Source organism: Pleurodeles waltl, chromosome 2_2, assembly GCF_031143425.1.
Source record: "Pleurodeles waltl isolate 20211129_DDA chromosome 2_2, aPleWal1.hap1.20221129, whole genome shotgun sequence".
In the NCBI taxonomy this organism is placed as follows: Eukaryota; Metazoa; Chordata; class Amphibia; order Caudata; family Salamandridae; genus Pleurodeles; species Pleurodeles waltl.
The window spans coordinates 1022843891-1022871078 of NC_090439.1; the positions used below are offsets into that span (position 1 = coordinate 1022843891).

Here is a 27188-nt window from a genome sequence, read left to right on the forward strand (position 1 = left end):
GTGCGTGGAGCAAGCTTTAAAAAAAAAATCGATAAACTTTGTACCTGAAGAAAATGTAAAAACAAATTAGCAGTGCAACTATGCATGGGGTAGAGCATGTGCGGTATGCACTGTGGACCTGGGGCATAGTTTAGGGCCTGATCTAGGGCCATGAGCTGAATAGATTGGGTGCTTAGGGCGTTGGGCACAAGACCTGCAGCCAACCGCCGCCAGTGCACAGTAAAGGCAATGTGTAGCCTCAGTTAGGCATGCAATAGATAGGATGTAGGGCCTGCCCAAAGGGTGTTGCTTAATTGCATTGAGGCCATTATGCTTGCACCCCTGCTGTACAAGGGCAAAGGCTGGGCTTAGCAGGGGATGATCACAACAAAGGGGTATTAAGTATATCATTAAAGAACCCTCAAATGTGACTGAAAAAGCCTTGTTAATGATAATATTTGGGTCGTAAGCCATTATTGTATATTTAAACAAAAAATCAACTCACTTTTTCTTAACAGAAAACTACAGGTAAAGTGACGTTATTTCTAAACAAAACCGAATCCCCTCTGACATTGTCCATTTATGGTTAGCCAAGTGAACCATAACTCACGCCCTCACCATACCATCGATAACTCTTACCATTTTGTTTTCCATTTTTGTTAAAAGAAAACTTGAAAAACCCATATGTTTTTAGTATATTTGTGATTTCTAAAACATTGGATTTGAAACCAAATGTATTTTTTTACTTAAAAGGAAACATATAACTATTATTAGTGCATACATTGTATTCTAGCATTAACTCAGCCAATCTGAATTCTTTTTAATGCTAAAAATAATTGCTGGTTTTGCCTATATTCTGAGCTGAGGAACACTAAAACTTATGGCCCTCATGCTCCTTTTATTTGACCTTCTTCGCCCATTTGCCTTTGGTTCATACCTGTCATTGTAAACTGGGAAATTAACTGTGCCTAATGACTCTTTGGAGAGCGCCAACACACTGAACAGTGATCTGTAAGGCATGATTATTGACGGATCCAAAAAGCCCACTATAGAGGATTCAGTAACAAAAATCTTGGCCGCGTTGTCAAAATAAAGGAAACTGAACTTACTCAACTAGAATTGCACATGAAGTATGTGCACCATAGGAGCATTGTTCACGAACTGTGGTACTAAGCCTAAACCAGAGCTATACAGGAATTGAAATGTGCTGACATCAGCATTTTCCACTGGTGCTAATCTGACCTACATATCATTTTACTAGCTTTAACTTCTCTGCAATGCTTGAACAATGGGATTCAGATGACCTTTTTAACAGTGTACGCTGGCTCCTATTCGCAGAATGTAGTGTTCTTGCTATCTTAAAGTAAGCACTGGCCTTCCTCCAACTTGGTGTTAGCCTATGGTTATCATTCGAAAGAACCAATTAACATACTTATACAGTGCTTCTAGGCACTCGTGTATTGTGGTTGCGCTATTACTTTAAACGTTAAACAAATGACTGCCAGCCAGCTATGTATTTGACACAATTTCCTCGTTCGTACTCTTTTCTGTGGCTGTACTTGATCCTTCCGCCTTTTGTAACTGGATTCTACTTAATGGCACTTTCGGTATTGTCAAAAAAAACGGCATTTGCCATTATCATTGCGAGTAGCTGAAGAAATACATTTCACTTTTCAATCAAAATTAAATGCAGACGGTTAGTATATATTACCGCTAAACGGTTGGCTCGCATGCTTTTTAAGGTTGTTTTCAGACCTCCGTGGTCTAAGGTCTCCGTGTCTTGACTAAGCTAAATGGTAGAATTGCCTTCGTCCCGACGATACAGACGAGTCTCTCTTCCTCCCACTGCCCCCAGTCACTGGGTGGCTCTTTCCAAGTTTACAAATGAAATATTTGCTGAATCCTGATTTTCACAGATTGATTGTGTGCGGCATTGTTTTATCATTTTCCAGCAAAACTGTTTGTTTGTGCAAATTTAGAGTTCATTTCTTGAAAAATGTGTTGTTGTAAATGACTGGGTGCTACCACACTTTGCTTTCGTAATATATTTGTGACAAAGCTCCAAAATGTTCTACCAGCTACATACTATACCCTTTCACTCTCCTCTAAAAACGCTCTTTCTACACCTGTTCTTTGTTTAATTCATGGATTTTTTGTTACAATCCCTGACTTCAGTGGTATAACATTAACGCAGCATGTCGACTCTGAAAATTGTTCCAGCACGTCCGGTGCATGCCAGTTGTGTATAGTCCTTATCCAATGTTGGTACCGCTTCGAAATGGTCTTTTTTTCTATACAGGACTTGAAAGAAGCAGCATTTCATAACTGAAATAGCATTTGTCTAACTATCTGGGGCAGACATTTCAGCTATTACTTCAGTATTAACCCCTTCTCTGCCAGGCCCTTTCCCCCCTCAGGTTCCAGGACTTTTTTGGGGGCTATTTTTGGTAGTTCGTGCATAGGCCCTCATAACATTTTGTCCACATAAGCTATCCACACCAAATGTGCGTCCTTTTTTTCCAACATCCTAGGGATTCTAGCGGTACACACAGTTTGTGGGTTTCCCTCGAGGAGACCAAGAAATTACCCAAGATACAGCAAACATTTCGTTTTTTCAAAACAATGGGAAAAAAGGGCTGCAAAAGGCAGCTTGTGTTTTTTTTCCTTGAAAATGGCATCAACAAAGGCTTTGTGGTGCTAAAATCACCATCTTCCCAGCTTTCAGGAACAGGCAGACTTGAATCCGAAAAATACATTTTTCAACACAATTTTGGCATTTTACTGGGGCATACCCCATTTTTACTATTTTATGTGCTTTCAGCCTTCTTTCAGTTAGTGACAGAAATAGGTGTAAAGCCAATGCTGGATCCCAGAAAGCTAAACATTTCTGAAAAGTAGACAACATTCTGAATTCAGCAAGAGGTCATTTGTGTAGATCCTTCAAGGCTTTCCCACAGAAAATAACAGCTAAAATAAAACAATATTGAAATTGAGGTGAAAGAAACAGCCGTTTCTCTCCACGTTTTACTCTGTAACTTTTTCCTGCAATGTCAAATGTTTGAAAGCAATATACCGTTTTGTTTGCTAGACTTCTGTTTGCGGGGATATATAGGGCTTATGGGTTAATCAAGAACCCTAGGTACCCAGAGCCAATAAATGAGCTGCAATGGGTTTTCATTCTATACCGGGTATAAAGCAATTCATTTGCTGAAATATAAAGAGTGTAAAATTGGCATCAATGAAACCTTTGTATTTGCAAAATGGGCAGACGATAAGGTGTTGAGAAGCAGTGGTTATTTGCACATCTCTGAATTCCAGGGCCCCCATACCAGTACTTAATTTGTGCTTGTTGTTTCCGGTGTGGAGCACCGGCACTTATTTTTGAGGGTCGGCGCTTATTCTTCTGCCTCAAGCATTTCATGGGAGCAAAAGACACATATGGGAAAGACGTAGGAAGAGAAAAATGAAAAAGCGTCACAAAGCTAGAAAGCAGAGAGCTGCACGAGTGACCTGGAGGGGCAGGGAGTGGCGGTAAATGGATTAAAGAGGCCCGAGATGGCTTCAGGATTACGCTGCCTTAGTGTTTCGTGCCCCCACATTTAAATGGAGCAGCCGCGTGTTTAAGAGGAGAGCTTTGGGCACCTGCACGTTTTTATTTACAAATTTAGCACTGCCCCATGCTAGCATGTGAATTACAGTGCATTTCTCAAATAGACGTCTTTTTTTACACACTGTCTTACATTTAGAAGGCTGAAATGTAGAGAAAGAAAAGGGACAATAACACTTGTTCTTCCCCAAGTCTCCCAATAAAAATGGTACCTCACTTGTGTGGGTAGGCCTAATGCCCACGACAGGAAACGCAACATGGACACATCACATTTTTACATTGAAATCTGATGTGTTTTTTCAAAGTGCCTAGCTGTGGATTTTGGCCTCTAACTCAGCTGGCACCTAGGGAAACCTACCGAACTTGTGCATTTTTGAAAATTAGACTCCTAGGGGAATCCAGGATGGGGTGACTTGTGGGGTTCTCACTAGGTTCTGTTACCCAGAATCCTTTGCAAACCTCAAAATGTGGCCAAAAAACACTTTTTCCTCACATTTCGGTGACAGAAAGTTCTGTAATCTGAGAGGAGCCACAAATTTCCTTCCACCCAGCGTTCCCCCAAGTCTCCCGATTAAAAATAAAAGTACATCACTTGTGTGGGTAGGCCTAGTGCCCGCGAAAGGAAATGCCCCAAAACACTATGTTGACACATCAAAATTATCAAATATAAAACTACCTGTTTTTGCTGGGGCAGGGGCAGGGCCACCTGCCTTTTTGGTCCTGGGCTCAGCAGCCATATAGGTAAACCTACCGAACCAAACATTTCTGAAAACTAGACATCTGAGGGAGTCCAGGGTGGTGTGACTTGCATGGATCCCCCAGTGTTTTCTTACCCAGAATCTTCAGCAAACCTCAAATTTAGCTACAAAATCACATTTTTCCCACAGTTCTGTGTGGGGTCACCGAACCGGGACAAATTTCCTACCACCCAACGTTCCCCTCAGTCTCCCGGTAAAAATGATACCTCACTTGTGTAGGTGGGCCTATGACAGCGAAGAGCCAAAAAACATGTTGAAATTGAGGGGGGAACCAAAGCGGATCCAAAAGGGCAGTTTGAAAAAAGCATTTTTAGGCTGACAAGTGGGGCAGCATTTTCGTCTGTATAGATGAGACAATGCTGGGTGGTAGGAATTTTGTGGATTCCTTCAGATTCTGGAAGGTTCCATCACAAAAATGTGGGAAGAATTTGTGATTTCCAGCAGAGTTGGAGATTTGCTGGGCATCGTGGATAAGAACATGGTGTGGGGTGCGTGTGAAGCACACCACCCTAAACTCACCCAGATTTTAGTTTTCAGATGTGTCTTGGTCTTGTGGATTTTTCTACATGGCAATGTTCCTAAGTCCAAAAAGTGCAGCCCTCACCATTCCAAGTGAGGCGATTTTGAGAGTTAGATAAGCTCTCATGGCCCAAATGTAAAACCAAAACACGAAATGTCCTCTTGCTTGCCGTGGGATAAATGTTTTAATGTGCAGGGGAGAGCTGAAAGACTGTTACCCCCATCAGTTGGGGTGGGGGCATAACCATGCCCATACCGGTTGGTAGCCACCACCCCACAATTTTTTTATTTTTTTTTTATTCCCTGGCATCTAGTGTGTTTTCTGAACCCCCCCCCCCCCCCTTTTAATCAGGGGTAATTGCCTGATCTGCCCACTGGTGGGCAGAACAACTTTGGCACAACTTATTTACCCCCACACTCTTTAAAAAAAAAAAAACTTCCCTGGTGGGCAGATATGGCCAACAGTAATGTGCCCCCATTGGGAGTGACCCTTGCCCAAGAGGCTGCGCCCCCAAATGAGAGAGCGAGAGAGACACACACCACACACACACACCACACACACACACACCACACACACAACACACACACACACACACACACACACACACCACCCACCCACCAACCCCAGAAATGACCAAAAACAGCAATTTTCCCCCTTGCCTAAGGGGTCGCTCCCCACGTGAAAAACAACAAAAAGTGATCCCTGGTGCCTAGTGGGTTATATTCCCCCTCCACAATCCCCCCCACCCCCTCTGGGGGCAGATCAGCCTAATTTAAATAGGCCGATCTGCCCCGGGGGGGACAGAAAAAAGACATAATAATTAAATGCCCCCAGGGGAGTGACCCTTGCCCAAGGGGTGGCACCCCTTCATTATAAACAAAAAACAAAAAAACTCCCTGGTGTCTAGTGGGCATTTCTGCAGCCCGGTCGTTTTACGATCAGGCTGCGGAAATGTTCAGAATAACATCAAAAGAAAGGAAAAGCCTTTCGTTTGTTTTGATGTCCCTGCCTGCTCCCTCCTCCCTAGTGGAAGAGAAAAGCCTTGCATTTCTCTTCCGCATCGCTCTGGAAGCATGCCCCGAGGTAACCAAACACCTAAGCAAGTGATTATTATTACTTCACTGGTTCTCCATATGGCAACTCCATTACCATATTGCTCAAGGAAATCTGGAAGCAGGAACAAGAGAAAAGAAAAAGGGTGAAAAAGAAAATCAGGGGAAAAGAAGAACATGGGGAAAAAGCAGGTGATTGAGGGAATGAAGGAAGTGTCAGAGGAGGGAGAAACCACATCGAAATATAACAAATGCATGAGTTGTCTAACTCTAGCTGCTGCCCATTACAGCATAATGTGCATAGAAGGGGAATCTAGGAGTATTCCCAACCTCAGTAATGGCTCTTGAATGCAAAAAATCTGAGTTTGTCACACCATTTGCTTAGCTGATGACCTGCAAAAGTGAATGAGAAGCTACTGTTGGCACAAAAACATAATCCCTGTCCTCCTTCATTATTTTACTTGGATATAAGTGGAATTATGCTGCTCCCCAATCTAGCAGTTCTAGTCGCAGTGTCTGAAGGTACTTTCCTTAGTTCTGCACCACTGAACTTGAGGGCAGGAGGATCCTCATACCTTTCAAGTGCAAAGCAATGCTCAAGACTGGCACCTTCTTAGGAATGGGGTCGTGAAAGTCCACATCCCGATGGATCACCACTTTCACTCTGGGAACCCATATGCCTATTGAGTCTTCACACATTATTAATCAAGGTACCACCACAGTGCTCACAACGAGGCAGAGTGGAAGGGCGCTTAGGAAATAATGGATCCATATGCCTTAATCTTTTTTCTAGCCTCCTTGATGGCCCAGTTGCCACACCTTGAAATTCAGTCTGTGTCTTCATGTTTACCCCTCTGGAGTCTAGTTACCCTTTAGTTTGTTGTATCTTTGTGCCCACATCCTTCATTGTGATCTGCACATCTTTGTTTTTGGTCTCTGCTAGTTTGAGTTTCACGTCAGCAGCCATAGATGCTTTATCTATTTTGCTCAGCTTTTTAAAGATGCTGTCAAATGTTGCAGGTATATTCTTCTATCCCTTCATCATCAAATCTGTGGTTGCTTCAATGCCATCATCATCATCTCTCATCCCGTTCTTGTAGGAGAAAAGTTGGTAAATGTCCTTTTCGCTTTCCTAGAACTTTTGTCAAATGTGGCACTGTAGATTGTGTCCTCTCTGGGACCACAGTTATTTCCCGCCCACAGCAGATCTTTTCCTTGTGTACTCGTACTTTTTACCACTGAGTTCCATCAGGCTGTTGCGGTCTCAGCTTATTTATTTTGAAGGTTTTCGTAGAGTGTGCTTCCCCCCAAAAAACTGAACATCATGGTGCTGGAAGAGGCAAAATGGCAGGAAGAGAGGATGGAAATGTTATATAAATAACTGTAAAAGCCATATTTTTAGTGTTTTTTATTTTTTATTTAGGGATTTGTAGTGAGCCGTTCATCCGGTGCCTGCCTGTCACCTCAAGAATTATCCCCATTCCCATGTTCATTACTGAGGCTGCCACACGTTGCCCCTTTCTAAGATGCCGACATAGCCCCTGGCTCTATACGCTCCTCCTGGGTACCATCTGATCTTCCTCACAAACTTTAGGGGAAAACAGGTCACATGCTACCGTCTTGGTAGATGCATCGTGTGTGCGTCTGCGAGATGCTGAAATGTACACCTGGGGTTGCCTCCCAGACACCCCCAAGATTAGAAATTCTGATGGTGTCCGAAGGCTCGAAAGCCTTACTACAATACTGTGTACCTTAGCCAGTCCTGGCCCGTAGTGGAATTTTGGCTGTCAGCACCCCTTGCCATTTAATCCATCTTTGTGCCATCTGCCAATCTGATAGTGATGTCTGAGTTCCGGATGGGGGGGGTCGACATGGTAGCAAGAGCCGTAGAGATAGTCAAGTGTGCCATGTCATTCAAAGGCCCGTAGCTCCGCAGCTATTGCAGGATCTTCCCGGTTTGTAAAGAGCAGGGCACTATATGGCTAGCCCAGTAGTACAGCCATAAGTCCCCCATCTCTAGGTTCCTGTCCTTGGGAGCAAGTACTCACTTATGAAAGAGAGATGCGCAGCTGGCCTTCCGCCTTAAGAACTTCGCTACTAGTGATTGTTGGGCGCTGGAAAAAAAATAGGTGTTATGGCATAGAGTAAATTTCGTAATGTATGTAGCAATCATGGACTGGATATCATTTTAAATAATGCGCCCATGTACGCTATATTCAATGTGAGACCCTCCCAAATGTCCATCTCTTCATACCCAGGCTACCAAGGATGCTATATTCTGGTCCCATGCCTGTTGCTGTAAAACGTTTAATGCATACCCACATAAAAGTTCTGGCCCGCCCTTAGTAGCTGAGTATTTGCATTTATGCCATCCTGTGCATAGATCAGTGGGATATAGGTGGATTTGTTCCAGTTGACAATTAAGCCTGACAACTGCATATCAATCAACTGGGGTAGAGTTCTCAGTGTTGCTAATATATATCATCAGTGTAGAGCGACACTTTGTCTTTGGAAAATCCAGGCCATCGGACTCTGCTGACCTGCACATCACATCTGATCCACTCCGCTAGCAGGTCAGTGTCTAGAAGCAACAACAAGGGGCAGCTCAGTCTTGGTCCCCATTCAGTAGCAAATACAGGGGACATTTACCCATTCCTTATGACCCTGGCCATGACTTGGAATAAAGCACTGAGACATATCTGTGAAGGAGGGGCCAGCGTTCATAAAGTCCAACAGGCGACACTTGAGTTGCAGCCGAACTGAGTCGAAGATTTTTTTTAAGTCCATACACTCTAAGGCCCTCCACTCTGTTGCCTTCACTGTTATTGCTAACTGTTGGACTTGGCCCTTTTTTCAGGGTCATCCCCAAACGTTTGCTTTCACCCTCCTGTTTTTTTAACCAGTTTTTGTTGGCTTTTAGTAATCTGCACTGTTAACCAGTGATAAAGTGCTTATGCTCTCTCTTTTAAACATAGCAAAGTTGACTTAAACCTAATTGACACATTTACCTGTAAGGCCTTAGGAAAGTGGTATTACCTGTACCTGGGGCCTATAAATGAAATACTGCTAATGGGCCCTCAGTACTTCTTAAGTCATATTACAAAAAATGTCTAGGCCTGCCATTACAACCTTTGTTTGCAGTTTAAACTGCCATTTCAACCTGGCAAGGTAGGTATTTTGCCGGGCCTACACCTTCCTCTTTACTATGTATGTCACCCCTAGCGTAGGCCCTAAACGCCCCACAGGGCAGAGAGCAGTCTATTTAAAATTACATTAACTTGTCAATTTTACGTGACCTGGTTTTAAAAAACTCTCAAGGTCGTTTTTCACTACTGCAAGTGCTTCCTCTCCTCCTTATATTTCATACGTGCTAACTTTCAGTGCCAGTGAATCAACGCATTCTGTGATCCACTCCTCGAGCTGTTGAATGTCGCTGTTAAAGTCGTCGGGTTGGCTGGTTCATGCACAGTGTGTGGCACCAGTTAGTTTCATAAATGCTGCTCCAGTTGCATCTGGCCAGGCTGGTGATAGTGGGTTGTGTTTGGTCAGGGATCTTGATTTTGAAGTGGACAAGAGTGTGATTGGTCCAGGTAAGAGTCATGGTTGGAGTGATTTTGATGCCGTTGAACGTGATGAAGACTGGGTCGGGAGTGTGTGATGGTCAGCAAATGTGTGAAGTAGTGTCTGAGGTTTGCTAGGCTTTCAAGGAGTGCTATACAGTTTGTTGTTATGCTCTTCCAGGTGGAAGTTGAGGTCTCCTAACAGGCTATAGGTTTTTGGAGTCGATGGAAAGGGAGATGACAAAATCTGCAATGTTGTTGGTGAAAGTGGTTCATGGTCCAGGAGGTCGGTAACCGAGGGTTCTTTCAAAGGTGTATGTTGCTGAGATTCGCAGTTTGAAATGTGGGTACTCCATGAATGGGGGTTGCATTATCTGTAGTAGTAGTAGTAGTGCAGTTGGCAGTTTCCTTGAAGATTATTGTGACTCCTCCTAGTCTCTGCTGGTGGTCCTATCTTGTATCCTGCCAGGACATCCGTGGCGATGTCCGGTGCAGACTTGGCAGTCAGACATATTTCTGTAAACAAAAACAAGCTTACAGATATACCTTGTTAGTGTGATACAGCTCGAAGGGACGAGTGCTGTACTGTGGTTACATGTGTGTTACAGTACCAAGCAGAGCCACAGCATCGATGTATATTCCTGCCATAGGCTCAACTCCCCCAACAACCTGGTAAACATCTGTATTAAACAATTGATATTGATGTTATGTTTGCAGATACTCCTTTCATTAGCTGCATAATTTTTTCCCATCTGATTAACCTGTAGTTGCAGCTCCTAAATACAGAGCAAGTATTGTTAATTTGACGTTACTGTGATGCTCTATTTCGCCTCCCCAGCCTGTAGTCACTTGGGTTTAGCCTTGATTTGGACAGGTCATGGCTGGCTGGTAGCGGCATCATGGTGCTAAGTGCGTATTGTATCTCTTCAGGTTTGCACTGGTTTCCATTGTCATTGTGGTTGTTTCCAGCGTCCCTGGTTTATCTCTAGATTGTTATTGCGTTACCTTCGTATTCGTTTCACCTTTGAATGAATCCTTGACTGCTCGTCAACATCTGCCTGGAGAGTGAAGGGATCTTGTGAGCTCAGTTTTGTGTCACAACCAAGTATCCAGTGTCCTGCTTACTGGGGAACACCAACAGCCTCACTTTGTATCTTTCTTCCTTGTTCCCGCAATTGCCAGGAGGGGGAGGGGGTGGAAGCCTGGCAGTGGAGCATCAGTTTTGGCAACAGCGGTGATTCGTCTTGTACTTATGTTTTCTCCCCGCTGCTCCCTCTTCTGCTTTCCTTGTGGTGCCCTGAAGTACCTGGCAGACACCGCTCCGCGCCCACGGCATTTCCAACATATATATTTAAAATGATTTTGACATGCCTTGCGTTAAAGTTTATATTTTCTGTACTATCATTGGAAAAGGCGAAATACATCGAACATATGTAGGATAACCTACAGAGTATCATATAGTCCAATTAAAGTGTAATTTGAAATTAGCACTTCTGTTCGGTGCCGCTAAACAACACGAGGGGCTCGACTTAACAATGCAATGTTTTATTTCACGGACATACCTATTCAAATGTTTTTGTTTGGGTCCGAGGAAAAGTCGCAAAAAAGAACTGGAACTCCAGCTTTCACTGCCAACAGCTTCAATGCTGTATTAGTTTCACTTGCCCGCCCACGCCTCATTTGAAAGGAAAGGCCTATTTATGAATTAATGCCCGTTGGGGCGAGGAACTTGAAAGCCTTTGGACGGAGTCCTCGAGGCCCAATACTATGTGCCTCAATTTGTGTGCTGTAGCACTGGCTCTTACCTTTCGACTGAAAGCTCATTTTATAACATTCGGGTTTGTTAATCTGCATATTACACGCCTTTGAACTAGAACTGATGTGGTGTAAGTTAGAGAGGAGCACATACGTGCTGCTGCTACCTATGATGTTTATTGTGCAAGCATCCCTTATCACAGGGCTCTTTTACTAGCTTTTAAGAGAGGCACGGCAGCCATTTGCCATACTTCACTGGTCCTATGATTTGCCATTTAGGGCTGATGTGCGGCAGAAGGGGCAGTAAGTGCCTTTCATCACACGGTGTATGAAGACTGATTGATCCCCTTTGAATCAAAAGGCTTTCTTTGATATTTTATTGCCAACATATGCACATACAAATGAAAGTTCGTTTGTTCTCTGCCCTTGGTCACAGCGATACATAATCTCCCATTCCCTAGAAGACTGCTTTCTATACTGCTGTCACTTACAGGGGTAATTCACTGCAAAACAGCTCATTGAACAGCGTTGTCAAATATTGTATCACTAACCACCTCTTTTGTGAATTTGAATTTTACAGGAGTGTGCGGCTGCTGTGGTGCTTTGCGCCCTCGATACAAACGTTTAGTGGATAACATCTACCCTGAAGATCCAAAAGTAAGTTGAAATGTCTTCCATTAAAACTATTCTGAATTGTTTATTTGTTTATTCCCGTGTGCCCTTGTAAGGGCTGTCAGTGTGTCAGATTTGGTTATCTCAGTCATGACCAGATCGGTGCTTGAAATGGAAATATTGGAATGTAGACACTATCACACGGTACTTGTTTGTCACTGAAAAGGGCCGTCACACTCCCATTGGACCTCTGCTGAGAAGGTCAGGTGCTCACCCTTTCAAATTACAGAAATGCAAGTAGTCTGTACCTGAAAATACTGGCCCATTTAAAACACTGAACCAGACCCCTTCCCAGGCGATGTAAATCTCCAGAGGAGCAGAGAAACCTATCTTATGCAAAGTCTTCAGATTTGATCATTGGTGAGGGTTGAACTGCCTGTGGTCGAAGGGTCCTGTCACTTTTTGAGTGATGGGACTAGTTGCTGTGGTTTCGTGGCGGGATGGGAACCACCTTGTCTTGATTGTTTCCAGATATGCTTGTTTGTTTAAGGTTTGGGCACAAGTTTTTCCCAAGCTGAAGTCCCATAACATGATCAACCTACCTCCATAGGTTTTATGGTTGAGAATGGCATCTGTGAGCAGGATTGCATGTTTGTAGGTTTTAGCTAGGTGTATAGTTAGTAAGTAGCGTCTGACAATATCGTGCCCCATGACCGAGGACTGTGCAGAGAAATTTGAACTTTTCTGTACCACCAAATGCCAGGGCAAGACATTAAAAGCTGGAGTAATATGGGCCAATTTGTATTATTCTATGTAATGTCTGGCTGCTTAGTTTTGCACCCACTGCAGTTTCAAGAGCACCGTTTTTGGAGCAGGAGCATTGAAAATCTTTCAATAATTAAAATCTCGACTGAACCAACCCCCTGGTCAGTTGACTAGTGTGTTAGCGCTGAAGTAATAGACTGTTTGTTCTCATCAGCAATTTTCTGTTTTAACCACCAGTTTTGTGTTATGCATCAATCCATACTGCATTTATTTTTTCATAATTGCTTAGGTTCAGATTCAGTTGGCTCCAAACTGAATGGAAGATTGTCATTAGTACCACTTTTTCATGCATCAGTCGAACTGTAGTAGCAAATAAAGTGAAGTAAATGTCAAATCCACCATTTCTTAATTCACTGAACTTCATAACAAACTTTTTTCTCCCTCCCCCACCTCATCGTATAATATAACCTTTTTCTTTGCATTCTACAAAAATATTGACTCAAAGGCGATTTTTATTTCGTTTTCTAGAAGTATGTTTAGGTCTGTATGCATATTTTTTTCCTGTAAAGTATAATATCCAGCGCTTACTGTCCATATTATATGTCTCTTTGACTCTTTATTTTTCACCTACTTCATAGTGATGGTAATTTTTTAGACCGGACTAGCCTTCTTGGGGTAGCAATATGATATTAAAATATATTACTGATAGATACTTCTAACCACAGATTTCTCAGCTTCAGAATGTCCCCAGGTGCCTGACTGGTTCCTGTGAATTCTTCAGCAGTGCTCTAATTCTCTGACTGCCATACTGCTCTAGAAGAGATGGACATAGTGTATCCACCCGAAAGAGCATTAGCAAAGATCTGTAACTTTTTCTTCAGGAGGATACTTTTAACTGTAACTTCCTCACTTTTAGTATAGATACCACAACAGTACTGCCTGTAAAGGTGGAGGGTCTTTGGAATGGACTCCGACCAGAAACTCCAGCAGGACCAAGGAGAAAAGCGGCCTTCCAGTTAGCCTTACCAGCCTAGTAGTGCTTCATGAAAGTATTCACCTAGCCCCACATAGTGGCCTGGCAAATGTCTTGCACTGGCACACCCCTCATCATTGCTGTAGTAGTGGCCTTGGCCCTCGTGCAAATTAGCTTATTGACTTCTTAGCCGTTATGCAGCAGATTTTGATGCAGAGCATTACTTATCTTGACAGGCTACTTTTCTGCACTGCCTTCCCTTTGTTTGTTCGAGAGAATCCTACAAAGATCATATCATCCACACAATTAACTTTAGCGCAGCCAGAGTCAAAACTCAAAACCATTTTAGGGTTGAGCCAGTTGAGCTTTCCCTCCTGTGTTTGATGGGTGAGGTGGAGCAAGAAACATTGGCTGGATGATAGACTGGCCGACATGAGAAAGTGTGTCAACTTTGGGTAGGAAGGGTGACCGGATCCTCAGCACTAAATTTGAAAGAAGGTGGTGTTATCGTGGTTGCATCAAAAGTGCTTGCAGTTATCTGGGCAGCGCATAAGGTGGTGGCAGACAGAAAATATTTTGAAGCATCAGTAGTCGCAGGGTGCCGGTGTGTGGAAATGATAATACTAAGTTGAAGTACCATTGTTACATGACCATAGACTTCAGGAGAAAACTGAGCCAGACCTTTGATAAAACATCAGGTAATTTAAATCGAGAAGGTTGAGCAGGTAAATGTAAAAAGGCTGAAAGGAATGACAGATATCCCTTAACTGTACCCACTGCAAAGCCTTGTTGGGCCAGTGATGAAACAACAAATATACATCCAAATATATGGCTTGCAGAATTTTAGTATGATGAGCGCCACACCAGGTAACAAATTTCACTCACCATAGATGAACTTTTTATGAACCACATTGGGCTCCAAAGGTGACACCCATCCAATAATTTGGCTGGCAGATTGAACACATTTAGCTATCAGAGGGCCATGTCTGTGCATGTTCTTCTCACTACACACACTGGCTCGATAGATTCAGAAGGCAGAACCGTATGTTCTGGGCTTTATCATGGTATATTTATTTTGCATTGAACATGTGTGCGTTGGCTTGCACTGATATGATATATGCCCGAGTTTCAATATCATTCTTTTATTAATCCAAAGTGCAAACAAACCTTAATATGTCTGAGGAGTTTCATGTAGTTTTGAAGCCTCCAAGCCATTTCATCCGGTGTTGTGCAACAGCTTTTTTCCTGCACTGTGTGATAAGTATAGTCTTGTTATGAGGATTGGAAGTAAGAAGAATGAATTTTAGTTGTGGACCCAGCATTTGTTTAGATATCTGAATCTTTCCTCCCAGGTCTTCTTGCATGCTTTTTTGTCAGAAGGTCCTTTCTCCAGCGCATTAGTTGAAGTGGCTATTTCTATCAGATGCCCACTTTTCCATTGGCTTGCATTGAGAGAAGCATGTATTAAACTGTGCCTAAAATGTATGGATTTTAGCATTCTGTGCTCCAGCTGGTTTTTGAGCGGATTCTGTGGTCCTTCGAAATGACAACAGTAACCTATTATTTTGGTGATTTTTGCATTAAACACATTTTAGAATTTTAAGATTCCTGACGTGTTACGTTTTAGCTCACAAGGGTGTTGGATGACGAGCACAGGCACCAAGTTGTCCATGTGTCTAAGCCCTACCGTGTCCACCACTGCGTGAATAGAGGGCCTGCAGCCAGTCTCGGGACTAATTACTTTTTTCATTTTCTTTTAATTTGCAGTTCTCACATTTTTGAATTTTTGAAACGGTATATTTCAAGCAAGGAATTCTTTTATTTATTTGCAAACCTAGGCCAATGATATTCCTATAATAGTCCTATAACTTTCTTCATCCCCCTTCACTCTGTCGTTCATTATTGCTTGAAGTGGTACCTCATGCATTTTTTTGGTGTTACTCACAGATTCATGAACACTCATGAAGTCGGGACAATAGTGCCCATTTCAGAATTCAAAAGGTCGTCATGTGCACTGTGTTGCAATTACTACGTTTACCGTCCACTAATTGCCTTTTTTCCTCATTTTTTGTGCGCTTTTTGCATGCCCCAGAGCACTAATCTGCCCCACATTTTGGTCAGGAGCTAGTCATCGGGTCTTCACTATTCTAAGTGTTTTTTTTCCTTGAAACATTCCTTGCAAAAATAGGTGAATTTTCAAATTGCAGGATGCCAGAAAAAATAATTCTAGCACTTCATCTACAAATAACTTTTCATGAAATATTCAGGCGTGTATCACAGAACAGACACGTTTCCTGCTTGTGAGCTTAATGCCCAACATAAACAATAAAATTATCCCTTTCAAGCCCATGACACCTTTCTTATCACGTTTTTAAACCCCAATTTGTGGTAGAATTCTAGTTGCAGATTCCTCATCATTTGAATACTTCTCCTGGCAACAGACTGGATCTGGAAAATGTTCAGCAGTATCACTGCACACTGGCAGGTGATGTCGCCAACTCCGCTTGATCATTGCACTTGAAATGTAACGGGCATAGACCCATACAGATTACAAACGTGCACCAACGTGTCAAGATTTGCTCCTCATCTCGAGACAAATTTAAATGGCCACACAAATAGAAATTGTTCTATTCTTATCCATTCCTCTGTACAGTGATCTTGACTTTCTACAGCCCCTCTTTCTGAGACAGGACCTGACATTTTCCACCAGGGTGGCAACTTCTGACCGTTGGGTGCTGATAATTGTTCAGCAGAGGTATGCAATTCCATTTCTCTCCCCCCAACCCCAGCCCCCCTCCACCCCTGTACTTTAACAATCCCCCCCCCATCGCACCTCCCACCATCATCTAAACAGCTGATGAATGATTATCTTTCTTTCTTGAGTTAGAAAGTACACGCTCTTTTGGCCAAAGGAGCAATAAAGAGGGTCCAAGCACCAGACGCCTGTGGTACTTGTTCTTTTCCCTCCTACTTCCTGGTGCTGAAAAAGGGCGAGGGCCTCCATCCCATCTTAGACTTTACTTCTTAGACTGTATAAAGCACTGAAATTGATCAGTTTTAGTTAACTGAGGAAACTATAACTCCAAGGGTGCGGCCAACCCATGCCGCGCACAGCCTTTGACCGTGTGTGGCAATGGGTGCTTGTAGGGGTAGGCCACAGGTTCTGGCCACAGGTCAAACCCTGTGGCCAACTCCCACTGTACACGGCCAAAGGCTGTCTGTGGCTTGGGGCTGGGTGCTTATAGGGGGTAGGGAGCAGGGCTGGCCACAGGCCAGGCCCCTCTGGCCCACGCTTCAGCCATGCACGGTGTGGGGTTGGGTGCATATAGGGGGTATGCCACAGGGCCTGGGCTGTCCCGCCATGCATGGGCAAAGACTGTGCGGGTGTAGTGCTTATAAGGGGGTTGGGTGCAGCCAGCCCCGCTGTGGTGATTGGATTAAAGTGATGTAATTAAAATTATTTAATGTGAATAAAAACTTAGAAATTCACTGGAAAAAACAAAGGTTTCAGGGATGTTATAGTTAGGAAATAGAATTTAAAAAAACCTAGAAATTCACTTAAAAAAACAAAGGTTACATGGATATTCCAGTTAGGTTCACATTGTACTCGAACAAAACCATAGAAATACAACAGTTATAGTTACCTCAAGTAATTATTCTTTGTGCCGAAAGGTAACTATAACTTGCCCTCCCCCCATGCACTACTAATTAATCCACATGTTGCATCACTCATGACATCCTTGATAACATCATTGATAATATCTCAGTAACATTTGCAGTAAAATTATTGAGGTGAAAACTGCATTGTGGGGGATAGTTACCTTAGGGCAGGAGTCCTAGTTACTTGAGATAACTATAACTATAAGTGTTGAATTTCTATGGTTTTGTGCAAGTAAAATGTGAACCTGTTTTTTATTTTTTGTGAATACACACACACACATATGTATATATATAATAATACACACAAACACACATGTGTACTGTTATTTATTCTTGTGAGCCCATCTGTTTAACTCACTTCTTTCTTGAATGTTACATTTTTTGTGATTCATTATGCAATTTTAGATCCAGATTTTTGCTATGACTGGATGTTGTTTTTAACGAAAGGCAGTGTGTAGTTCTGGTTAGGTCTAACTTATAATGACATTTTTGCTTGGCTTATAACTTTGATGCTTTTTGGTGAATGTTCACGAATAATTCCTGTCAAACAGTGTTAGTGGCTGAGATTCAGCATGGCAAGTTTCATCCAGTTCTGCACAAGGGGGGGAATGTAAAGGTGATGGGGACAAGACGTTTTTCCTTTAGCCCCTATACTAACAGTTTTCACTTTACTTGCATTGCTGTTAATTTATTCAGTAGTTTTCACAAAGATTTTTCGGGTAGGCATCAAAGGGTTAGTTATAGAGTTACCTTGTGTTATAATTTGCTTGTAACTTTAGCTGTATTTACGCACAATTTAGTAGACACCTAGGATGCATAACTTAATCAATATATTTTTATTAATTTCATACAGAAGGGTCAAAGGGGTTCCGGTTAGATGGGGACATTAAAAGAGGACAATCAGTCAATCAATCAGGAATTTGTAAAGCACACTACTGGCCCGTGAGCGTCTCAAGATGCTGAGGAGAGGATGGGGGAGATAGAGGGGAAGAAGGGGGGGAGGTGCTGCTACTGCTCGAACAGCCAGGTCTTGAGAAGTTTCCTGAAGGTAAGGAGGTCTTTGGTCTGGCACAGGTGGGTGGAAAGAGTGTTCCACGTTTTGGCGCCTAGGTGCAAGAATGATCTACCGCCTGTTGTAGTTCTGCAGACGCATGGGACGGTTGCGAGAGAGAGGTCGGCGGAGCGGAGATGCCAGGTTGGGGTGTAGAAGGAGCGTCATCGTCTGAAGTATTCTGGTCTGGTGTTGTGCAGTGCTTTGTGAGCGTGGCTGTGGAGTTTGAAGGTGATTCTCTTGTTGACTGGGAGCCAGGGCAGAAGAGTTTGTTGCAAGCACTGAGCTCCTTTAATTATTTGTATGTAAGGTTTCTTCTAGATAATGCCTAGGAGGTGGGGAAATTCAAAGTAGTTGAAAATATATTTGTTGCAAGTTGGCAGTATTATGTGGTATGACTGGCGAGTCTTACCATGTAATACTAGCACATTACCCAGTAGTGGACCTCGAGTTCACACTAATAACCCTTAGCTCAGTCCTGGTAGTGTGGCAAAGAGCAGTCAGACTATTAAGAGGAACATGTGTAAAGCATTTCACAATACCAGCATGGACGGAAAGTAAATGACACGACTCGAAAGAAATAAAGCTTATTTTTATACATTTAGGCACTAAAACAAATTTTCGAAGTTACACATAACCAGAGTTATGAATTTTAGAAGCTTTGGAATATAGTTTAAACTGTTTAAATGGCTCACATTGAAGTCAGTGGAGAAAATCAAAGTGTGCACTTGGGCACTTGCAGGGTGAGTTCTGGGGAACCCACCTGGGCTTGAGGTTCTGCGGGGCCCTAAACCAAGAGTCAACAGTCAGTTTCTCATTACCTTGCCCAGGGAGTCCTGGTGCAGAAGTGCTTTGGCTGTCCTTGGTGCTGACGGGACAGCGGCTGTTGGCACGTTTGTATCACTTGGCCAACGTATACTTGCGGGTGGACACACACTCTGTCCTTGGGGTGTAGAGGTCTTTGGGGGGCTTGAACCAGGAATCAACACCTGAAACTTCACCACCATGTCTGGTGGCTCTGGGTGCAGAGATGGCTTCTAGCTGTCAGTCGTGGGAGCTGGTCGTGCCAAAGGTGCTTTGCTGCTCCTCTCAAAGTAACTCTCTTTAGGATACAGAACCACAGGAGAGAGGTAATTGCGAATATTGGTCTCTATGCTGGGGGGCCTGCATTGGAGTCTGTATTGTCCGAGTGGCCGTCGGTTTCTGGATTGGCGACAGACAAGCCTCGGTAGCTGCAAAGGTGGTCCTCTGGCACTTCCATGGCTCGAAGTCATCGGTTGGGGAGTAGAGGTGTGAAACTTCACTCCCACTCTTTGGATGCTGGACACCGAATTTCTTAAGGCTAACTCACACGTAGCCTGTCAGGTCGCTCGTCTTCTATAGCGTTTACTCCTGCAGTTGGCAGGGGACTGGTACCACCAGTCAGGGGAGTCTTTCTTGGCTGCTCCATGTCCCCTGGGGTCCCTCTTGCTGGGACCAATGATCTTTTACCACAGGCACACGTCGGTCACTCCGTTTCAGTGGTGGTCTCCTTAGGTCACTTCTGTTTCCTCTCTGCGCTGTGGCTGGAGTCCAGGTCCTGTTGTCGGTGACAACGTCTTCTTTGTGCCTTTTCTTCTTTACAAGTAAGAACTAAGGGTCTGGTATCAGGGGAGCCTCTTAAATCCTAATTTAGGGGTCATTAAGGGTGTGGGTGACAGTGGCCAATGGGCTACTGTTCCACCCGGCTAGTCTGCCCCTACATTGGCAGCTTCCTGTGGGATGACGTCACTTACTACCCAGAACCCACTACTCCTAATAGTTGCCAAGATAGCAGAGCCTTTCCTTGACTGTGCAGACCTCCTAGCCCACCCTAAAGGTGTGGCTAGCCTTTTGGAGGTGTATGCCTCCAGCATAGCTAATATTCCCACCTGTTTGGCTGAACAGAGACGGGAAGGGCTTTGTCCTCCATGGGGCGGATGAGTAATTACATATCAAGAGCGGGGAAAACCTTTGAGGCTCACTGCCTTGATTACCTTTCACAGTAGCCTGCCCAGGCCCTTTGTCTCTGTCCTGTTGAAGTGCTATCATAACCAGCAGGTGGGCAGATTCTTGCTATGGTGCCAGAGGCTTGAGAGAGCCCACAGCGGAGAGCTTGGTAACTTGGTGGGCACCCTTTATGGTGCCGCCAGGGCACATGAAAGTTAATCCTGAGCATGGCATTGTGCTCCGGGATAAAAAGCAAGGTGTTTGATACCAAACACGAGAGGAATAGGCTGGGCCATCACAGATCTGAACATCTGGGAACTGCCCCGATGCTAGTCCATGTTTTCCTATGGTTCCCCGGTTACTTGTGGTAGCATTGTGTTTTAAATGCTATCACGGGGTCAAATGTTGTTCATGCATATATGTTCTCACTCATAGTAGAGCGCACCCTGCCTCCCAGAGGATAGGAAGCCTGCCTTAGGGGTGACTGACCTTTCTATGGGCAGTAAAGGAACCTGCCTGCACCTGTTGGGGGCAAAGTCGCACTCGAGCAGCAGGCTGCTTATGCAGTCTAACATGCCAACTCTGCAGTGTCATTTTTGCTTGGATCACACAGGGTGGCACAATCGGTGCTGCAGCCCTGGTGACCCATTTACCACCCCGGCTACCACTGGTACCCATTACTAGGGACTTACAGGGGTGGTAAAATCCTCCTATTGGCCTATACAATTCGACATACATTTTAAGGAAAAAAGCATAAGTACTGAGGTCTGATAAGCAGGCCTCGGTACACTAGCAGGTCAAAAACAGCAGCATCAAACAGCAAAAAGTGGAGGATGATCATCCAAAAAGGGGCACTTTGCAACAATATTTACGTGGTTAATAAATGGCGCAGTTTTGCAAATCTGCTCAAAAATTTCCTGTCATATTGCATTGGTAGTTATTTTTTGGCATGCTAGTGTTAACCTACATTGGAAACTTTGCTCTTCAGTATAGCAAAAACTCCTAAAGAGAGTTTCAGTAAACATGGCATGAAACTAGCACTTTACTCACCTGGCTGCCTTCGTCTGATTTGCTGTGAATTTATTCAGTAGTTTTTGCGATATTTTAATTACATTTAGGTGTCTGGTGGTCTTTGTAGGAGAGATTAATGATGGCCAGCCACTTGTGGGCACAGTCATTTTAACTGTCATCGTAACTGCACCAAACTAGAACTAAACTTGAGCCTTTGTTTGGCTTGGTGTAAATCCATTCAGTAGTAGAGTAGTTAGTGTGACAAAAAGTGGCAGACAGGTTTCCAAGAGTTACATTGTAGCATTATCTTGACTTTTAGTTTGCAGAACCGCCACAGATTCCGTGAATTGATTAAATAAATAGACATACCATTGTATAAGGCTTCTTTTTGTCCTATCACACATTACAGATATGCCGCCCTGAGCCAGATCCACAAATCTATGCACTGTGATTTGGCTGTCCTAAAATTGCACATTACGGAAACAAAAACAGTGTAAAAGGGGAGACTGCTGAGAATACCCTAATTCCCAGATCCAAGTGGGGGAGCCTTTGAGTAACATCCACATGCATAGCAATAAAAGTATTTTGAAAAAAGCTGAATTTGTTAAGGGATTTGTGTACGTTCTCATGGTTCTTGACACTCCGTCGATCTTGTGGATCCTCTGGGGCGGTGTGGAGATCAGGATTTGTGAATCTGGTTTAGAATCAGCTGCCCATAGGCATTGCTAGTAAGGGTTAGGTAGGTATGGCATTGGACATAGCACCTAGCCTTTGGCGAATAAATCTCTTCTGCACATGGCCAGCCTTGGTTGTGCACAAGGATGTGTTGTGAGCAGGAGCGGAGCATGAGCATGTCTTGTCTCCTGGCAGGTGTTGGATAAAGTGTCTGGATAATGGGTCCACATTCCACAAGTCGTACAGCTGCCATACCTTGCACACCAAAAGCATTGCTTATAAGAATACCTGAAAGCACATTAAATTGATTAAATAACATTTACCCCCCAAAAAATCATCCTGTATGCATAGTTTTCTCTTGTTAATGGTAACATGATTTGACGTCACCTGTGAGAACATTTGTCATTTGTGAGGTCATGAGCACTACATTTAGGGTGTGAGTTATTGTTTGCATGACATTTTTTTAAGAGAACAAATATAATCCATTTATTTTTTGATGAATTTCTCTGCAGATATCTCACCACATGAATATGTTTCAGTTGCCAGACTCAATTAAGAAACTTTTTCCCCAGCAATAGCTCTCCAGCGTTGCCAGAAGGCAGCACCACGTGGCTTCACATGTGACAACTCGCTAGATGTAACAGCAGCAAACTTTATTTAATGACAAAAGGCATGCTGGCATCAGTTCCAGTTTTTTCAATGACTCATTGACATGGGTCCAGAGCTCTTCTCGGTTTTTCACAGATGGAATTCCTTGCTTCTTTACATTGACTAGGTCAAATGATTCCCTCTAACGTTTTAGGAATAGAGGACCTCCTCTACAAAGGGTTAAATTGTTTACAAACCCTCTGATTTGGTAAATCAGAGGGTTTACAAACGCTAAAACCCTTTTTTATGGATCAAATCTATTTATTATTTTCAATTTCAAATTCAAACATCGCATATACAATACTATAGTGCGAGAAGACTCAGTAACATCTTGCATAAAGCGAAACAATAGAAAATAAAATTAGTAATTAATGAAACGACGTTTCCCGGCTGCCAGCTAGTCATTCCACGATCATACCCTCCCAGTCTCTGATACCCGGTGGAAGTAATAATATAAATATCTCTCTTCACAGGTACCGTCCCTTACAATCATGTCCAGTTTATTTGAGGGTTTTGAACCTGGCCTGTCAGCTCTGCGAACTCTTCGGACAAAATACTAAAAAATGGTTGCCAGAGATCCCTAAAGTCCTCAGCTCGCTGCTGAGATGTCAGGCTGAGCCAGGATGAACCAAAGTCTGTGCAGCCACGAGACTGTTGTCGGGATTCGCTCTGTCCCCCAGTGAGATAACAACAACTGAACTGCTGCGTTCAAGGCTAGAGCCATCTGTCGACCTCTCAATGATCTCAGGGGGAATGTCAGAGAATTGGGAAGGCCCAACAAAACATATGCAGGAAATCTAGGGATCTGAGAATCAAAGGCGCTGTCCACCATGTCCAGTATATCCTTCCAATACCTATATAATTTGGGACAGTGCCATAATAAATGCACAAGTATACCTCCGCCCCCACAACCCCTCCAGCAGAGACTAGATTTATCTGAATCCCAGGTGTGAATCCTACTTGGGGTATAGTACCAGGAGGAGGCCACTTTATAGGCTGTCTCAGTACCTGCTGAGTGGTAGGCTGTGTGATGCGCCCTATAGAAGACACTCTCCCACTCGTCTTCCGATAACTCTCTCTCGAGTTCCCTCTCCCATCTCAGCTGCCCCTTAGTCTTGGTCGGGCGAACCGACCCCCGTAGAAGGACATAGAGCTCAGAAACCACGCGCTTGTCATCCTTTTTCATTAGAGTCCATTTTTCAAACGGTGTTAATGGCCTATCTATTAATGACCTGTTGGCCAGAAGCAGGGCCCATTGTCTTATTTGGTAGTACATCATCCTGTCAGCTTCTGTTAGGCCGTATAGCTCCCTCATCCGGTCAAAAGGGATAACCCCCTGCTCATCAAATAAAAACCCCACCCTCTTGCAGCCCCCCTCATACCACCGACGCAGTACTTCAGACTGTAAGCCCGGGCCAAAGTCGGGGTTCGCGCCCAGAGGGGTCAATGGAGACGGAAATGTCGTCAAGCCCGCTGCGGCGGCCACCCGATCCCACACTCTCATCGAAATCCCCGTGACCGGCGATATATACAATCCCTGTGCTCTGTGGCGGCACCTAAGCCAAGGTTCCTTCCATATATAAGAGCCCGCTACGGCTTAGTCCATAAAACACCAATGCTTCTCGGAAGACGGGCGGGGCGGCTCCATTCCAAGAGGAAACGCAACTGAGCAGCCTGGAAGTATCGAAGAAGACAGGCTACCGCCAGTCCCCCTTCTCTCTTGGGGCGATACAGGATCTGCCGCGATAACCGCGCCGTCCTCCCTTCCCATATAAATCTTAGCACTGCTGCTTGGAGGGTCGCTATCGTCCGCGGTGGGGGCTCTAAAGGGAGTGCCTGAAACAGATACAATATGCGTGGTAGAATGGTCATCTTCACTGCCGCGACCCTACCCAACCAGGACAATTTAAGTTTCCCCCACACCTCTAAGTCTCGGTGGACCTCCTGTGTCAGTTTCGCATAATTCACCGTCACTGTGCGAGCGACTGTGGATCCCAACTCGATCCCCAAATATGGGAGCCCCGTGGAGGACCACGTAAAGCGGAATCGGGCCCTGAGGTCCTGCTCTTGTTCCGCACTAATAAACTTGCTCATAGCCTGCGATTTAAGCATATTCATTCGGAACCCCGAGACCTGCCCAAATTCCTCCAGAACACCCATTAGCGCCGGCAGCGAAGTCGTCGGCTCCGCCAGAGTAAGAATGACATCATCCGTGTAAAGTGATATGAGGTGTTCGTCTCCCCCAAACTTCACGCCCCTAATCTGAGGATTAACCCGAAGCCTCTGCGCCATAGGCTTCATATAGAGCGCAAAAAGAAGGGGCGAAAGCGGACACCCCTGTCTGGTGCCTCTTTGGACTGTAAACAGCAAGGAAAGTATCCCATTAACCCATTAACCCAAGGCGCTTGATAAATGCAGCAAATCCATGCCATAAAGCCCGGTCCCAAACCAAAGCGCTCAAGCACCTGGAACAGGTGTATGGCCAGTGAACCCTATCGAACGCCTTTTCAGCGTCGATGGAGAGAAAGAGCGCCGCCTTATGAGAGCGTTCGGTTTTATCCAAGAGGTGAAGCAATCTCTTGGTATTATCGCTACACTGCCTATGCGGTATAAATCCCGCCTGGTCAGGATCCACGAGCCCCGGCATATAGTAGTTAAGACGATGTGCCAAAATGCCAGTCAATAATTTAGCGTCAATATTCAGAAGGGAAATCGGCCTATACGAGGCACATTCCTCAGGATCTTTCCCCGGCTTCGGGATAACTATGATAGTCGAGTCTAACATGCTAGGTGTAAGAGCACCGGTTTGACGAAAGGAGTTAAAGAGTCGCACCAAGACGGGAACAGGTTCCCCACGAAAAGATTTATAAAAAAGGGCCGAGAATCCATCAGGACCAGGTGACTTCCCAGTCTGCAGCCGAGCGATCGCTGAAATAACCTCTTCCGCCCTTATAGGTAAATCTAACGCGATTGCCTCTTTCAAAGACAGGGGAGTGATTTCTATATCCTCTAGGAAGGATTCTGGGGTTAAGGCACCGGGCTCTTCAGCCCTATATAGATTCCGATAGAATTCTGCGAAAGCCTGCGCTATTTGGTCACTCGAGTGTGCTTCTATTCCAGAGGGGGAGCGCACCATTTTTATCATTGATGCTGCTCGCTGCGCTCTTAGCCTATGTGCCTGCAACTTCCCACACTTATTGCTTCCTACGTAGTACTTATGTTTAAGGCGGGCTACCGCATACTCTGCCCTATCCCAATCCAATCTACCCAGCTGTTTCCGCACCTTCTCGAGCTCTCGCCATATTCGAGGAGCACCCGTACGTTTATGAGAGCGCTCCAACACCCTTACTCGCTGTTCTAGGTCCCCCCTAAGTCTACTCCTTGCCTTATTATCTCTAGAGGAAAGGGACATCACTTCACCTCTCACCACAGCCTTCAGTGCCTCCCACAGTGTTGCAATGCTTACTATCCCATCGTCATTAAAACTAAGGTAGTCTGTTATTGCCCCTCGAATCGCTTCTACCGTCTCAGCGTTCTGAAGCATCGAATCCCTAAATCGCCATCCCGATGTACCAACCCTCTCCACGTCCACGTGGATCTCGACTGTAATGGGGGCATGATCTGAGAGGGCCCGCGGCTCAATCTCTGCATCTCTAACCCTACAGAGAAGCTCCTGTGATGCCAGAAAGAGGTCCAACCTAGCGTATCTTTTGGTTGCTGAAGAGTAGAAGGAGTAGTCCCTCAACGAGGGGTGCACACTTCTCCAGACATCCACTAGACCACACTCGCTGAGCCATTGCCTCCCTCTGTCCAAAAGAGACCCCGTCTGCCCGTGTCGCTGACCTGAGCGATCCAGGGCCCCATCCATCACAAGATTAAAATCGCCCCCCAGCAAGACAGCACCATCAGGGGATTGGAGCAGCGGAGTCAAAGACTGTCTCAGGAAGAGTTCTTGTTGGGAATTAGGTGCATAAAGGGAAGCGATCGTGAAGGAAAAACCTCCCAGTTTAAGTCTCATAGCCAAAAGCCTCCATGGGATCTCATGCAGTTTTGATATCACTGCCCCCTGGAATGAACGTGATAGAAGTATCGCCACCCCTGCATGCTTTGATGGTAACGAAGACCAAAACTGTCTGGGGAACCACTTAGAACGCATACGGTAGGTGTCCTTCAAGACAAGGTGCGTTTCCTGCAAGAGACATACATGACTCTCCGATCTCTCTTGAGCCGACAAGATGGCAAGTCTCTTAGTAGGATTGTTGAGCCCCCTCACATTTAAACTTAAACATTTAATGATCATAGCCTATACTGAGGAGAGCCAGCAGAGAGGCCGGGGCACAGCAGAGGGCTACCCCCTACTTTAACATCTAAACCACCTAGAGCAATCAGGCCCGAGAGCATTTCATAAAAAGCCAACATCACAGGGAAACACAACAACAAACAAATGATAAGCACAACAGGTGCATAGAACACAGAAGTCCTCGATTGTCTACATTCACGAGTTGCGATTTCCACGGGGCAGTACATCCAACCAGATCGAGTGTTCAGGTCCACAGCCTCCGCCGCCTGACCCGCTTCAACAGTCAATATATTG

At 44.5% G+C, this 27188-nt stretch overlaps 1 protein-coding gene across 2 annotated transcripts in view; it reads left to right on the forward strand.

Annotated features, from left to right (window-relative positions):
- EFR3A (EFR3 homolog A) overlaps positions 1-27188 on the forward strand; it is a 1082041-nt gene that overhangs the window by 233869 nt on the left and 820984 nt on the right. For both annotated transcript variants that reach the window (XM_069220764.1, XM_069220765.1), the window contains exon 3: positions 11812-11888. In XM_069220764.1, coding sequence (XP_069076865.1) covers positions 11812-11888 — 77 coding nt within the window. The remainder of the gene's footprint in view (positions 1-11811; positions 11889-27188) is intronic.